This window comes from Nipponia nippon, unplaced genomic scaffold, assembly GCF_047370975.1.
Source record: "Nipponia nippon isolate SJK-2023a ecotype South Korea unplaced genomic scaffold, ASM4737097v1 scaffold_3, whole genome shotgun sequence".
Classification (NCBI taxonomy): Eukaryota; Metazoa; Chordata; class Aves; order Pelecaniformes; family Threskiornithidae; genus Nipponia; species Nipponia nippon.
This window is the reverse complement of record NW_028262347.1, coordinates 54,463,250-54,477,748: the sequence shown is the minus strand read 5'-3', so window position 1 is coordinate 54,477,748 and position 14,499 is coordinate 54,463,250. Positions and strand designations below refer to the sequence as shown.

The 14,499-nt window shown below is 52.5% G+C and overlaps 6 protein-coding genes across 6 annotated transcripts; 2 read left to right on the top strand and 4 right to left on the bottom strand.

Annotated features, from left to right (window-relative positions):
- Positions 1-150: 150 nt before the first annotated feature.
- On the bottom strand, positions 151-1,508 carry LOC148054619 (histone H3). Its single transcript, XM_087766602.1, has one exon. The coding sequence runs from the start codon at positions 1,286-1,288 to the stop codon at positions 878-880; it is 411 nt and encodes a 136-aa protein (XP_087622728.1). The 5' UTR covers positions 1,289-1,508; the 3' UTR covers positions 151-877.
- A 441-nt stretch (positions 1,509-1,949) lies between these two features.
- Positions 1,950-3,338, top strand: LOC148054618 (histone H3). Its single transcript, XM_087764158.1, has one exon. It carries the CDS (start codon positions 2,200-2,202, stop codon positions 2,608-2,610), a length of 411 nt encoding a protein of 136 aa, XP_087620284.1. The 5' UTR covers positions 1,950-2,199; the 3' UTR covers positions 2,611-3,338.
- A 186-nt stretch (positions 3,339-3,524) lies between these two features.
- LOC104021057 (histone H4) lies at positions 3,525-4,323 on the bottom strand. Its single transcript, XM_009474545.2, has one exon. The coding sequence runs from the start codon at positions 3,925-3,927 to the stop codon at positions 3,616-3,618; it is 312 nt and encodes a 103-aa protein (XP_009472820.1). The 5' UTR covers positions 3,928-4,323; the 3' UTR covers positions 3,525-3,615.
- A 4,254-nt stretch (positions 4,324-8,577) lies between these two features.
- LOC104011681 (histone H2B 1/2/3/4/6) lies at positions 8,578-9,801 on the top strand. The gene has a single exon (XM_009463975.2). It carries the CDS (start codon positions 8,913-8,915, stop codon positions 9,291-9,293), a length of 381 nt encoding a protein of 126 aa, XP_009462250.2. The 5' UTR covers positions 8,578-8,912; the 3' UTR covers positions 9,294-9,801.
- A 1,024-nt stretch (positions 9,802-10,825) lies between these two features.
- Positions 10,826-11,667, bottom strand: LOC148054617 (histone H1). Its single transcript, XM_087764157.1, has one exon. The coding sequence runs from the start codon at positions 11,495-11,497 to the stop codon at positions 10,841-10,843; it is 657 nt and encodes a 218-aa protein (XP_087620283.1). The 5' UTR covers positions 11,498-11,667; the 3' UTR covers positions 10,826-10,840.
- A 1,709-nt stretch (positions 11,668-13,376) lies between these two features.
- On the bottom strand, positions 13,377-13,958 carry LOC104011726 (histone H2A). Its single transcript, XM_009464017.2, has one exon. The coding sequence runs from the start codon at positions 13,917-13,919 to the stop codon at positions 13,530-13,532; it is 390 nt and encodes a 129-aa protein (XP_009462292.2). The 5' UTR covers positions 13,920-13,958; the 3' UTR covers positions 13,377-13,529.
- Positions 13,959-14,499: the final 541 nt, after the last annotated feature.

Genomic DNA, 14,499 nt, shown 5'->3' with positions numbered 1-14,499 from the left:
GGCGGGGCGGGGCGGTTGGGCTCTGGCTGGTGCCGCCCGTAGCTCCCGCCGTCCGCGGGAGCTTCTCCCAGCCTGAAGTAACAGGCGAGTTTGACATCGATGACAGAGACTCCGTCTCAGTGGCACTCTCTAGGAAGAATGCCAGCGGAGCGGGTGTAGCGCTCGGCTCCCGAGAGGAAAACACTGAAGTTCTGAAAGATGCGTACGTCCTTCGTCCTCGCCCGTACGCGTCCTGCTCCCGCACCCCGGTCGCTCCCCCTCCCAGTCCTCCTTCGAAACGGGAACGGACGGGACGGGCAAGCGAGAAAAACGGGATGGCGGCGGCAAGCGCGATTGCGACAGCCGCTTCCCGGCCGCAAGCCTTCAGAGCGGCGGCCTCAACCGGGAAGCTCACGAAATGGCGGTGCTCTCCTCTCTGCCGTTCGGGGGAGGCGGGCGGGACGAAGCGGGAAGGCGTGCGGAGAAGAAACGGCTGAGAGCACCCGTTGCGCCCCAGGGGCCGCAGAGGAAAGAAGCTGCGAGACCTGTGCGAACGCGCCTTCCCTCCCTCCCTCCCTCCCTCCCCTCCTCCCGCTGGTGCTGACAGGGGGCCTCCTCTCTAGGCACCGCTCCCGACCCCCCCTCCTCCCGGCCTGCGCCGGCAGCTTTAAACAGGGAACCGCGGAACGGTGAACACGCAGGGGCCGGGGCCGGGGGGGTCCCGCGCTACCCGAAGCTCCCCCTGTTCCCCCAGCCTCAGTGCTGCCTGGAGCACGGGAAGGGAGCGCTCACCACAGGCTGCCTACGCCTGCTCCAAAACAGAGACACAGCTCTCTCCAGCGACCGGGTGGTGGCTCTTAAAAGAGCCTTTGGGTTGGGCGGTGGCAAGGCAGGAGCCTCAGGCGCGCTCGCCGCGGATGCGGCGGGCCAGCTGGATGTCCTTGGGCATGATGGTGACGCGCTTGGCGTGGATGGCGCAGAGGTTGGTGTCCTCGAAGAGCCCCACCAGGTAGGCCTCGCTCGCCTCCTGCAGCGCCATCACGGCCGAGCTCTGGAAGCGCAGGTCCGTCTTGAAGTCCTGCGCGATCTCCCGCACCAGGCGCTGGAAGGGCAGCTTGCGGATCAGCAGCTCCGTCGACTTCTGGTAGCGCCGGATCTCGCGCAGCGCCACCGTGCCGGGCCGGTACCGGTGCGGCTTCTTCACGCCGCCCGTGGCCGGCGCGCTCTTGCGGGCCGCCTTGGTGGCCAGCTGCTTGCGGGGCGCCTTCCCGCCCGTCGACTTACGCGCCGTCTGCTTCGTCCGCGCCATAGCACACTCACAGTTCGCCCACCAGAGAAGGCAGCCGCCCGCTCTCGCGACCCGTATTTATGGAGTGCGGCGGCCCCGCCTCCCCGCCTCTGGTTGGTCGAGGAAGCGAAGCATTTGATTGGGCGATTCGAAACATCCTCTGACCCCGGTGGTTGCTGCAGCGCCCCGAGCCCAGGCCGTTCCACAGGGAGGGGGTTCTCTTTCTTTTTTTTTTTTTCCAGTGAACGCGAAGGGGTTTTAAAGTTTTATTTCTCTACTATATGCTTCTCCTGTTTTGTTTTTTTTTTTTTTTTCTGCGTTGTTTGAGGCTCTGAATCGTACTTATCGGGTCCATGTTTTAAGAATATTATGTGATAACGTATATGGCTGTGGCTGACGAAAAAGCACGTTGATATGTGACTTTTGTTTTTGAGTTGTAAATAAAGCATTAGATTTCTCTGGAAATAGTCTCCGAAATAATTTAGAACGAGAAAACATTAAGCGGCCCGCTTTTTACATACTTAGATTTTACGAAATAATCCTGAAAAAAATTATTACCTTGCAAATAAACGTAGAGATTGTAAATATTTTTTCTTTTTTATTGTTTGTAGCAGGCTCCTTTCGCGGATGTATGAGAAGTATTAACCTTATAAAGAACACAATTAATGAAGATAAGTTATTAGAAGGAAAAAAAGCCGTTTCTGAAGAAATTGAAGATGAAAGAACAAAGATGGCAATTTAACTATAAAAAGCACAGTTCAGCATAGAGGGGGGTTAACGCGGAATGTTCAAATTGGCCCAATGAGCTCGGCGCTTTCCATCAGCCAATGAAGAGGCAGCGCACGGCTATAAAAGGGGGCAGCGCGGCTCCCCTTTAACGGGGCTCTGTTCTCGTTGCTGGGTTCGTATCAGGAAGAGGACGCGTAGCAGCGATGGCGCGGACGAAGCAGACGGCGCGTAAGTCGACGGGCGGGAAGGCGCCCCGCAAGCAGCTGGCCACCAAGGCGGCCCGCAAGAGCGCGCCGGCCACGGGCGGCGTGAAGAAGCCGCACCGGTACCGGCCCGGCACGGTGGCGCTGCGCGAGATCCGGCGCTACCAGAAGTCGACGGAGCTGCTGATCCGCAAGCTGCCCTTCCAGCGCCTGGTGCGGGAGATCGCGCAGGACTTCAAGACGGACCTGCGCTTCCAGAGCTCGGCCGTGATGGCGCTGCAGGAGGCGAGCGAGGCCTACCTGGTGGGGCTCTTCGAGGACACCAACCTCTGCGCCATCCACGCCAAGCGCGTCACCATCATGCCCAAGGACATCCAGCTGGCCCGCCGCATCCGCGGCGAGCGCGCCTGAGGCTCCTGCCTTGCCACCGCCCAACCCAAAGGCTCTTTTAAGAGCCACCACCCGGTCGCTGGAGAGAGCTGTGTCTCATGTTTTGGAGCAGGCGTAGGCAGCCTGTGGTGAGCGCCCCCTTCCCGTGCTCCAGGCAGCACTGAGGCTGGGGGAACAGGGGGAGCTTCGGGTAGCGCGGGACCCCCCCGGCCCCGGCCCCTGCGTGTTCACCGTTCCGCGGTTCCCTGTTTAAAGCTGCCGGCGCAGGCCGGGAGGAGGGGGGGTCGGGAGCGGTGCCTAGAGAGGAGGCCCCCTGTCAGCACCAGCGGGAGGAGGGGAGGGAGAGAGGGAGGGAGGGAAGGCGCGTTCGCACAGGTCTCGCAGCTTCTTTCCTCTGCGGCCCCTGGGGCGCAACGGGTGCTCTCAGCCGTTTCTTCTCCGCACGCCTTCCCGCTTCGTCCCGCCCGCCTCCCCCGAACGGCAGAGAGGAGAGCACCGCCATTTCGTGAGCTTCCCGGTTGAGGCCGCCGCTCTGAAGGCTTGCGGCCGGGAAGCGGCTGTCGCAATCGCGCTTGCCGCCGCCATCCCGTTTTTCTCGCTTGCCCGTCCCGTCCGTTCCCGTTTCGAAGGAGGACTGGGAGGGGGAGCGACCGGGGTGCGGGAGCAGGACGCGTACGGGCGAGGACGAAGGACGTACGCATCTTTCAGAACTTCAGTGTTTTCCTCTCGGGAGCCGAGCGCTACACCCGCTCCGCTGGCATTCTTCCTAGAGAGTGCCACTGAGACGGAGTCTCTGTCATCGATGTCAAACTCGCCTGTTGCTTCAGGCTGGGAGAAGCTCCCGCGGACGGCGGGAGCTACGGGCGGCACCAGCCAGAGCCCAACCGCCCCGCCCCGCCCGTATCACGACCATAGAAATAAGATATATACGTATAACCCGTGACTAAGGCTCTTTCCACGAAAGGGTGGGTGGCTCTGAAAAGAGCCTTTGTGTTCTAGAGACGTAAGCTATCGCAGGAACCGAGTTTAGCCGCCGAAGCCGTAGAGGGTGCGTCCCTGGCGCTTGAGGGCGTAGACCACGTCCATGGCCGTCACCGTCTTCCTCTTGGCGTGCTCGGTGTAGGTGACGGCGTCGCGGATCACGTTCTCCAGGAAGACCTTCAGCACGCCGCGCGTCTCCTCGTAGATCAGCCCCGAGATGCGCTTCACGCCGCCGCGCCGCGCCAGGCGGCGGATGGCCGGCTTGGTGATGCCCTGGATGTTGTCGCGCAGCACCTTGCGGTGGCGCTTGGCGCCCCCCTTGCCGAGCCCCTTCCCGCCCTTGCCTCGCCCGGACATGATCGCGCCTTGCTCGACCCAAGCAGTCTGCGCCGGGAACGGCCGCCAGCGCCGCCCTTTATTGCCAGCGGTCCGACCTGGTTGAGGACTGCGGCGGGGCAGGGCAAGGGCGGGCTCTTCTCCGCGCCCTTCCCCCTGCGGGCAGGGGCGTTCGCGCCGTCGCCTCCGAGGGGCGCCGCGGGAGCGAACCCCCGGGGGCCCCCTCCTTCCCGCCGCGCCCGGCCCGGCTTCCCGGTGGCGTCGTGGCGGCGCTCGGTGCCGGTGGGGGAGCCGGGCGCCGCCGGGCGCCGCCGGGCGCGGGGCTGCAGCAAAATCCAGCCAATGGGGGCGGCGGGGCCGGGAGCGCCGCTTCCCGCCCGCGCGGGGCCGCCCCGCCCCGCCCGCGCTCCGCCGCCGCCATTTCGCTGCGCTCCAACAAAGGGCCGGGGGGGGGGGGCGCCTATGGGTGTGTCAGTCCCTGTGCTCGAGTAAATTCACCGTTTTATAACGAATTCTGGGTAACGTTATTAATCTACGGTTTTTTTCCACATGGGGACGACACGTTTCTCTTTTTGTAGGGCGTGAAATCAGTTGCATGTCCCAAGTCTCTGCATGATCATGCGAGTTGCATGATTGATGATTTTTTGTGTTTATGGGGCTGAGGTCCTGATGTAGGAACTGATTTTTTTATCTTTTTAATGTACCCATGAAAAAAATCTACATTGCTTCAGGTACATCTAAATATTTGGCACATGTTTCTCATTTTCATGGTCTTACTCGTTATTGATACATAATATCTCAAAGTATTCCTTTTGCTGTTTTTTCTTCACATAGTTTTACTTTTTGGACACAAAACATAATATTTTAATCAGCTGTAGTTCTACATCTGCACTCAGAGGGAAGAAAACATTTTAATGAGTTGACTTGTCTTAATCATCTTTAGAAATTTCAAGTTTCCAAACGTCATTTATTTCAGAGAATGCATGGCAACTCCCTCTCCCCTCTTTATCCTTCGCTTACATCTTGTGGCTTTTTCAGTACCCTTACTTTATGCTGTAGAAATGTAACCCGTATATTTACTGTTTCTCTAAGTAGTTATAAGGTCTTCAGATGATAGTGATAGCAATTTACAAAGCTAGAAAACTTGCAGCTGTAGATGGCAATGTATGCAGCATGTAACACAATTATGTTTAATATTTTAGTCTTGACATTTAAAAGATCTAGAGTAGCTACCCATAACCTTAAAACCAGACTTATCAAAGGTGATTCTAAGGTGCATCATGCACTTTAGAAATTTTCCAAAATAATCACAACCACTAGACAGCCTCATCATCAATATATTTGTAATAACCCCTAATGCTATGTGCTAAGTGCCTTCTGTTGCTGATCTAGTTGTTCTGTAACTTTTCATGGGACTGTTCCTGTGTTCTGTCCCCTATATTACCACAGTGAAATATACCAGACTAAAATTAAATTATGTTCAGAAACCAATCTAAATCTCCAACATCTCCAAGTCTATCTTTTTGTCTCTGCTTCTTTGTTTTGGTTAATGTTTGTTTGCTTTTCAGGAGCTTTTGGCATTGCCAAGGTGTACCCTGTAAGCCCAAGGGTACCCCAACCCATGGGTGTCTGACTTTCCCTCATCAGATAATTGGTCCTCCAGCATTTCTGTTTGAAGAAGCTGCAGAAGGTGGGATAATTAGAGCCAGGATACTACGCAAAAATTCATTTTTTTTTCTTGAAGCCTGTTTAGGCAGTAAGCACAGACAGAAAAGGATTATCTTTCTGACTTTAGATTTCAGAATAAGAAAGAACACTTCCTAGAAAAATCTATGCAGATTTCACACAGGAGCTGCAGTGGCAAAACACTAATAGCAGATTTGCCTTTATGTCTTCGCATTGCCTCCTAGAAACTTCCAGCTGGAGCAGTTACCTGAACAGGAGAAAGCTGACAGTTTGTAGCACAATACATTCACCTGGGGGAAATACACCAACCAGGGGAAAAAGACAGAGTCCCACAGTTCATATTGTTTGGTAACATGTGATAGGCTGGTGACTCCTTCAAACTCTGACATACTTGAGTTGTTCTGGAGCTGTTTTTGAAGCCTTTTCTCTCTTCCCTCCCATTAGACTTAGGTTTCGTGACTCTGAAGGATTATTTCTTTTGGATGCTCCAAAACCTTTGTCAGTCATTGGAAACTACATTGTTATTGATGTGGGATGGATGATGAGTGACTGGACTTTAACTAAAGTTCCCATCCATTTCCTTTAGCGAACATGTTTGTTTTAGACTGTGGAGAGAAATATGAATGTCTAGATTCCTTTTCCATATATCCTGTCTAAACAGTGCAATAAACACAGCTCTTCTGCCATCACTGATAAAGTTTCCACAATCAGTTCTTTCCAAGAACTTGAGCTCCCTTTATAAATATCTTCTAACGCTCTCCCTACTCCCCTCCCCAATTGTTTTGCCTTCAGCACTCTCCAACTGTACCTCCTTGTGAAGGGGCAGCATGCACAACCACTCTACACCAGGAGTAACTGTCCTTCAGTTATTAGGCAGCTGTTGTTTTGGGGGTTTTTTGTTGTTGTTGTTTTAAAACATTTTTTAGCTGGAAGGCTAAAACCAAGCAGTAGTTGTTCAGTTCACAGTAGTCACCTTTCCTCAGTGGAGGCTCTAACCTGGATTTCTTTCTACACCGTAGTTGATCGTTACAAAACTTGTTAGAACTGAGAATCTCTGAGACCTGGGTCAACTGTCATTTTTGTTGGAACGGATCAACAGATTAACATGGGAAGGGAGGTGTTTGCAGAAGCCGATTTTTTTGGAGTGGAGGTTCTTTTGTTTTTAATGCCTCTGCTTTCTGGAGCTATGCACTTTGCTTTGCTGAGATTGCCCTGTGTTATTCTACATTTTCTCTTCCAGAGCAGTGTAACAAGAGCAACAGCCTTCATCTGTTATTGTGGAGACAAAACTGGAGATCCTACACTACATTGTCCTGGAGTGGCATGTCAAGTCATGGACCTTCCCAGATGTTCAGGAGAACTCTCATTACCAGGCAGAGGTGTTCTCAGTGAACTGCTTTTCCAGGTAATGTTTATGCCAAAAGAAAGTTATCAGGTTCACAGTAGATGTGAGGAGTTAAATGTCTAGAGATGCCTCTCTTCTTGCTCTGCTGAAAAAGAGAGAACTACTTTTCTTCTCTTGAAAAGGCAGAGACAGCTCTGCCTCACCAGATTTTCTCCAAGCTGATTGAGCTGCTAAAGGCAGCAGTGGGGGAAGCAGAGCAAATGGAGATGGATGAGCACCTATGCCATCCCTGTTCCTGATGAGAGGGAGCAGGGCTGGGGTGGGTGGACATTAAACCAGAGAGCCCCAGCATCACAGAGGTAGCATGAAGCTGCTCTCCTCAACATGGGTGGCTGCTTTTGTCCCCCCAGTTCAGGTGTTAAGCACAGCAGAAGCACTTGCAAGCCAGCCTTACTCACTGGGAAGGAGAAAGGTCCCACTCTTTCCTTGTCTGGCTCCCTTTCTTCAGACAGCGTTATTTTGGACGCAGGCTGGAAATCTTTGTGCATCCAGAATTCTGCCCAGCAGGGTAAAAGCAAAAAAAGCAGAAGCAAAATCTGGTCTTTTTATTGCTTGCACCAGTATCCAGAATCTCTCTTGCTATCCTTACAAATCTCCTTGAACAATTAGTTTTGTTGTGATTTTAGCAGTCTCACCCACCTTAAGTGACATTTACCTGTGCCAAATAAGTTTCTTGCATAGGCCCATGCCATCCATCTCCTCTGATACCAACAAAGGCTAGACTTTGAATGACCCTTAAGGGTTCCCAAAGGAAAAAGCATCATTATAGCACTGGCTATATGATACCAAGCTATCCAGTCCTAACATCATTCAGCCACAAATAAACTTGATCCTTTTAAAAGTGGGTCATAGCACTCTCATTTACCAATGAATGAATTTATAGTTGTAATTTATAATGTGACCACAGATAATTTTAATTAAAAAAAAAAATGATTACCCCTTTTCTAAACATACAGGGTAATACTATATTAAAGAACACTTCCTCTATCATATATTAAAAAAAAAAAAACAAACACAAAACTAAATCAGAATTCTTAATACCATTAAATCATGTTAGACCGTTTAAACAACTGTATTTTCTTCTTGAATAATTAAGGCAACTTAACAAGAAAACTACCAGAATTTTTGATACACAGTAAATTTAAAATTCAATTTTGAATCTACGATTCATTTTTATTACCAGGAATATCTTGCTTTGACTTAAAAAAATCCATCCAATACTCATTACATCCCAAAAGAAGTCCACATTCTTTCAACTTACACATTAAATCAGAACTTCCATCTCATTTAAAGTCCTGAAAAACAAGCCACGTTCTGTGGGTCAGAAGAACGAATTTCAAACGCAATTAAGAAAGCTTAGTTTCCCAGAGCCTCTATGTCTTTTTCTGGTTGTATCTTTTTCCCTTTTACATGTCACTTGTGGCTGTTACAAACGCGGGCTATTACATGAAGTATGCAGGTATCCCTTTTTGAAGGAAAAAATTTAAAAAAAGAGTAGCAAAGCCGTTGCAATTTTCTCTTTTTTTTTTTTTTTTTATCCCTGGAGAAATTGCCGATAACTACACTTTATACGTAGAAATCCGCCCGCGCAGGCAGCTGCAGGGGACAGACGAGCCCGGGTGCTCCGGGGTGACCCCGGGGGCTGGGCGAGGCCGGGCAGCAGAGGACGAGCGGTGCGATTGAAGGAGCTTATTGTGATTGGCCGATGGGATTCGAATTATTAACCAATGCTAGCGTAGGATTTAAAAAGGACCAATTACAAAGCCGCTCGTGCGAGCAGTGACGTCCCTGGCCCCGTTATCCAATCGAAGCGGTGATAGCCGAGGCCACGGATTTGCATAAGGCCCCTATAAATACGGGAGTAATCGCACTGTCGGGTACTCCGGTGCTCCAGAGCCACCCGGGAGGTCTCGCCATGCCTGAGCCGGCCAAGTCCGCCCCCGCGCCCAAGAAGGGCTCCAAGAAGGCGGTGACCAAGACGCAGAAGAAGGGCGACAAGAAGCGCAAGAAGAGCCGCAAGGAGAGCTACTCGATCTACGTGTACAAGGTGCTGAAGCAGGTGCACCCCGACACGGGCATCTCGTCCAAGGCCATGGGCATCATGAACTCCTTCGTCAACGACATCTTCGAGCGCATCGCCGGCGAGGCCTCGCGCCTGGCGCACTACAACAAGCGCTCCACCATCACCTCGCGGGAGATCCAGACGGCCGTGCGGCTCCTGCTGCCCGGCGAGCTGGCCAAGCACGCCGTCTCCGAGGGCACCAAGGCTGTCACCAAGTACACCAGCTCCAAGTAGAGCGTCTTGGATCGCCAGTTTTAACCCAAAGGCTCTTTTAAGAGCCACCAATTTTTTCAAGTAGAAGGGCTGAATTGCTTTTTTCCTTGGGAGGTATGTAAATACCCTGTTCATTTGCATGTCACTAGAAAGTTAAGTACTCGCTTTTTTTAGGTAACTAAAATGTAACCGCTTAATTTTAAGCGTGAAGGGCTCTCAATTGACAGCCCATGCTAGGCATATGGGGTCGTACGCGGTTGTTTAAAGCTTGGTAATGAGTACATATTATCAGCTCTGGTCTTCAATGTGGTTAAAAACGAGCAGCGGCTTTGTCCTGGTGTTTTACCAGGGAGTCCCGCGGGGGGAGGCAGATGGGTCTTTTATTTTCTAAGGTTTTAATTGCTCTTACTTGATAGGTTTCGTAGAAAATTCTAGCTGTGCACTAAACCTGTAAAATAAAAAAATAATCTTATTTCTGCCTCTTTCAGTGACTAATAAATATTTTGAAAGCAGTTTCTGAAACAAGATTTCCAGGCGTGTTCGCAGCTTGGTTTCTTTTCCTGTACGTTTTAGTGCGCCCTCCCCCCATATCCTACCCCTTTTTTCAGCGAAGCAGCTGTCTGTCCGTAATTGATTAGACAAACAGGGAAAGTTTTTTTCTTTACGAAGGTTTTTCCGGTTTAAAACACCAATGCCCAAACTTGCGCAGGAGCGAGTTCTCTTTTTTTTTTTTTTTTTTCTTTTCTTTTTTTATGGGCGTGAAGCCGGGGGCGGCCGGTGATGTGCAAAGCGCCTGGGGGCTGGGAGCATCGGAGCTTGGGGCCGCAGCCCTTCCTACCCCACCGCGCCGGTGTGAAAGCGAAGTTCCCCCCTGAGAAGCTGCGCTGCCGGAGAGCCTTTCTCTGCGGGGCAAAGGCAGAGCCGGGGCACGGCGCACGCGTTTCCCCATCCCTGATCCATTCCCCCGCCCCGAACACACTCGGCCCCGCAGCCCGTGAGAAGGGGGCGGAGGGCCGATGCGGTGCCGCACGTATCCGAGCGAGCGGGGGACGGCACCGGGAACGGCCGCGGCGGCGCGGGGGGGGGGGGTAGGAGGGGTCACCGCCCTACGGGGCGGGGCCTGGCGGGACGGCGGGGCGGGGCTGGGGGCGGAAGGGGCCAATCCCGGCCCAGCGCGGGACTTTTAAACTCCCCCGGGCGCCGCAGCGGAGGGGCGCTCGCTGCTCCGCGGGGCCGCCGTCGCCGCCCTCGGCTGCGCCGGTCAATTAGGAGGGGGCGGGGCAACGCCGGTGCTATCGCAGGGCTCCTGAATTGCACGTAGGAAAAGAAAACACTTCCTCTTTAAGGAAGCCCGGGTCTCCCACGCAGGCTGTACCGAACGCGCACGCTTCGAAAGCGGTAACTTCTCTGATTTCGGTATGAAATCCTACGAAAAGAACTTAAAGATTTGGTTTTGCTGCTGCGACTACCCTAGTGTTCCAGCTCTTTTTGGGAGTAAGTGGGTGGCTCTTAAAAGAGCCTTTGGGTTTATTTAAATGAGTAGACTGTATTATTTTTTCTCAGTCGTTTTACTTCTTTTTGGGCGCCGCCTTCTTCGCCTTGGCTGCTTTGGGCTTGGCTGCCTTGGGTTTGGCTGCTTTGGGCTTCACCGCTTTCGCCTTGGCGGGGCTCTTTGCTGCCTTCTTGGGGCGTCCTGCCTTGGCTGCTTTCTTGGGGCTCTTGGCCGCTTTCTTGGCCGCGGTGGCCGCCGGCTTCTTCGCTTTCTTGGGGCTCTTCTTCACCGCCGCCGCCTTCTTGGGCTTCTTGGCAGCGCTGGCAGGCTTCTTGGCCGCCGGCTTCTTGGGCTTGGCTGCCGGCTTTTTCTTGGTTGCTTTCTCCTTTGTCTCACCCGGTTTCTTATTCAGCTTGAAAGAGCCGGAGGCGCCGGTGCCCTTGGTCTGCACCAGGGTGCCCTTGCTGACGAGGCTCTTGAGCCCCAGCTTGATGCGGCTGTTGTTCTTCTCCACGTCGTAGCCGCCGGCGGCCAGCGCCTTCTTGAGCGCGGCGAGGGAGAGCCCCTTGCGCTCCTTGGAGGCGGACACGGCCTTGGTGATCAGCTCGGTGACGCTGGGGCCCGCCGGCTTGCGGGCTTTGGAGCCGCCCGCCGCCTTCTTCGGCTTCTTGGCGGCGGCTTTCGCCCCGGGCGCAGAGACGGCGGGAGCGGCAACAGGCGCGGTCTCCGACATGGCGGCGGCCGTCGTCCAGGGAAGAGGGGGAACCACTGGGCCTGGAGCAACTCGGCGGCCTCGTATTTATAGAGAGGAGCCGCGCGGTGATTGGTGCGTTGCAGCGCCCGCCCCGCTGCACGGCTGAAAGGTCCCTTCTCCCCGCTCATTTTGTGTTTCTTAGGAGGCAAAAAAGCCCGTTTTTATCAGAATTTCTGCCACCCACCCCCCCCCGGTTCGCGGCGGCGTGGAGAAGAAAGCCTGTTGTTCCCCTCGGCAGAGTTTCCCTTCGAAGAGGCGAAGGGTGAGTTAAAAAAGAGGCGATAAACCCTGAGTCCTGGACCTGGACAGACCTCGGGAGACAGAAACTTTTGTTTTTCCTTCTAAATAAAATCCGCGACGTGGGCACCTAAATCTCCAAAGCAATTAATTATTATTCTTTAAAGGGTCTTCTCTTAACCTGGGCTGAAAATCAGGGATTTGAATCGATATTTTAATCGCAAATTGATTTCAAAGAGGAGGAAGTAACACAGGCTCATCTTGAGCACTGAATATGGATTAGAAATTAGCTCCTTTGTCCAAAATCCCTTACCCCTTTCAAAATAATTAAAATAAATTAAATTAGTGCATTATGCAACAAGGCGAGAAGCAGATTAAAGTCCTGTGAAGGGCTCTTTGTGCCCCAGAAGGAGATGACTTTTTACAGCATAGCAGCTTGTACTGTGTTGCTCAGTGTGCACAATACGGACATGGTTCCCTAGTGCTCCACTACAGAAATATTTATTTTCTTAATAAATTAGGCGACATAAGAACTTAACACGGCCAGTTTTTGCTGATAATTATAATCAGTGCCTTATCGCTTTATAATTCAACCACGTTTTTATTTTGATACAGCGTCATTGCTGAAAATCTGAGTCATCATTATTGGAGGAGACAGTGCTGCAGCTGATTTTCCATACTTCTACACAATAAAACTTGCTCAAGTTATCAGTTAGGGCTCCCCTCTTGTAGCAGATTGTGAAATATTGCATTTTTTACTGTCCAGGGACTGATTCCTGCATTGGAAGTAATATTAAAAATGACATATCCCCCTGATGTATCTGGTACACTAAAATGACTGGCTGCTAGCAAGAGGGGAAAAGTCTTCATCTGCACTTTACCAAGACCACACTTAAACAAATAAAAAATAAATGCATTCTATTTTTCAGAGCATAAAGAACTAAACCAAATATCCTCTAATCTTTTCATTATCGCCTACACCCCTTTGTTTTGCCAAAGGCCTGTAAACTCTTTGTTACTGCTTGCTGTTGTAACTGGCAGTGGAACTAAAATTTGTACAATGTTATGATTCAAATACTTCATGTTTTTCGAATGAATAATTATTAAAATGTTTTTATTGAACTGTAACCACTGATTTTTTGCTTCTATTTCAACATCTTTATGGTAACGTTCAGCACTATATATAAGGTAGAATCAAAACTGGCAACAGTCCTTTTTACCTTGAATTGCCTGTCCAGCGATGACAGATTACTCTCAAACCCATTCAGCATTCAGGCAGAAAATGGGGACGGCAGCTCAGACAAAGCCATGAGAAAACCGTATTAAAAATTAATAATTCTGAATGCCTACCGTTAAGAAAAAAAAAAAAAATGACAACGTCTGTTACGTCGAAAGGTTGTTTAGAGGGGGCAGGGTTGTTGTTTAAAGACATGAGTGACCTCAGCTTCACACAGGGCTAAGCCGAGAGAGGAGAGCCCTGCTGGGGCTGTGGGCTCCTTCCTGCAGCAGCCTTCAACTTTGTCACTCCCACCCCACCAGAGCAAAATGACCCTTTTCACACGGGATAAACCTCGCTGTAGAACACTACATATTCCAGTATATATTTAGTAGCAATTAGCCATTATAATATTCTCAAAATTTAATAATATCACAGCAAATAAAGTTTTCTCCGTGTTTTTTTCCTATGATGTACAGCTCCTTTTATGAGGACGTGGGTGGCTCTAAAAAGAGCCTTTGGGTTACTTGTGAGCTGGGAACGCTCCTCAGGTTTGCTTTACTTGCTCTTCGCCTTGTGGCTGTCGGTCTTCTTGGGCAGCAGCACGGCCTGGATGTTGGGCAGCACCCCGCCCTGCGCGATCGTCACCTTGCCCAGCAGCTTGTTGAGCTCCTCGTCGTTGCGGATGGCCAGCTGCAGGTGGCGGGGGATGATGCGCGTCTTCTTGTTGTCGCGGGCCGCGTTGCCCGCCAGCTCCAGGATCTCGGCCGTCAGGTACTCCAGCACGGCCGCCAGGTACACCGGGGCGCCGGCGCCCACCCGCTCCGCGTAGTTGCCCTTGCGCAGCAGCCGGTGCACGCGGCCCACGGGGAACTGCAGCCCGGCCCGCGACGAGCGCGACTTGGCCTTGGCCCGCGCCTTCCCGCCCTGCTTCCCGCGGCCCGACATCGCTCCCGACGCTCTTCCGCAGCCGCCGCCCACACCCACGTGAAACGCGCGTCGCTACGCCCTGCGCCCGACCCCTTTTATAGCTTCCCTGCGCGCCCCGGAGCGCTTTCTGATTGGCTGCAGCGCGCTCTCGCTCGCTCCGACCAATGGCGCTGCGGATCCAAATCCACCCAATGGGGGAGCAGGCGGAGGGCGCTCCCCGCCCAGCTGACCCCGCCTCCAGCCGGCGGCGGGCGGGGGCGGGGGCGGGGGGGCTGGGCGCTGCCGGCGGGGCGGGGGCCAAGCCCCCCTCGGCCCCGGTCCTGGCTCGCTTCGGCCGAGCAACCCGGGCGCCGCTGCCCGCCCCGGGACGCCCTCCAGAAGGCCACCTGATAGGGAAACGTGTCCCCGCCTGCCTGAGGAGAGCAGCTGCCTCCCAGGAACAGGGGGAGCCTCTGCTAATGCCATCGCTGTCGTTTTAGAAACCATCCCCTATTTAGAACCTCAGAAATGCTACTACAGGATTACTTTTTTTGTTGTTTTTAAATTATTATTACAAAAATAGAAACGTTCCTTTCGGTAGGAACATTTGTAACCCAGC

Excerpts from the sequence above, each read along its gene's own strand:
- LOC148054619 (XM_087766602.1), bottom strand. The coding sequence starts at position 1,288 with ATGGCGCGGACGAAGCAGACGGCGCGTAAGTCGACGGGCGGGAAGGCG.
- LOC148054618 (XM_087764158.1), top strand. The coding sequence starts at position 2,200 with ATGGCGCGGACGAAGCAGACGGCGCGTAAGTCGACGGGCGGGAAGGCG.
- LOC104021057 (XM_009474545.2), bottom strand. The coding sequence starts at position 3,927 with ATGTCCGGGCGAGGCAAGGGCGGGAAGGGGCTCGGCAAGGGGGGCGCC.
- LOC104011681 (XM_009463975.2), top strand. The coding sequence starts at position 8,913 with ATGCCTGAGCCGGCCAAGTCCGCCCCCGCGCCCAAGAAGGGCTCCAAG.
- LOC148054617 (XM_087764157.1), bottom strand. The coding sequence starts at position 11,497 with ATGTCGGAGACCGCGCCTGTTGCCGCTCCCGCCGTCTCTGCGCCCGGG.
- LOC104011726 (XM_009464017.2), bottom strand. The coding sequence starts at position 13,919 with ATGTCGGGCCGCGGGAAGCAGGGCGGGAAGGCGCGGGCCAAGGCCAAG.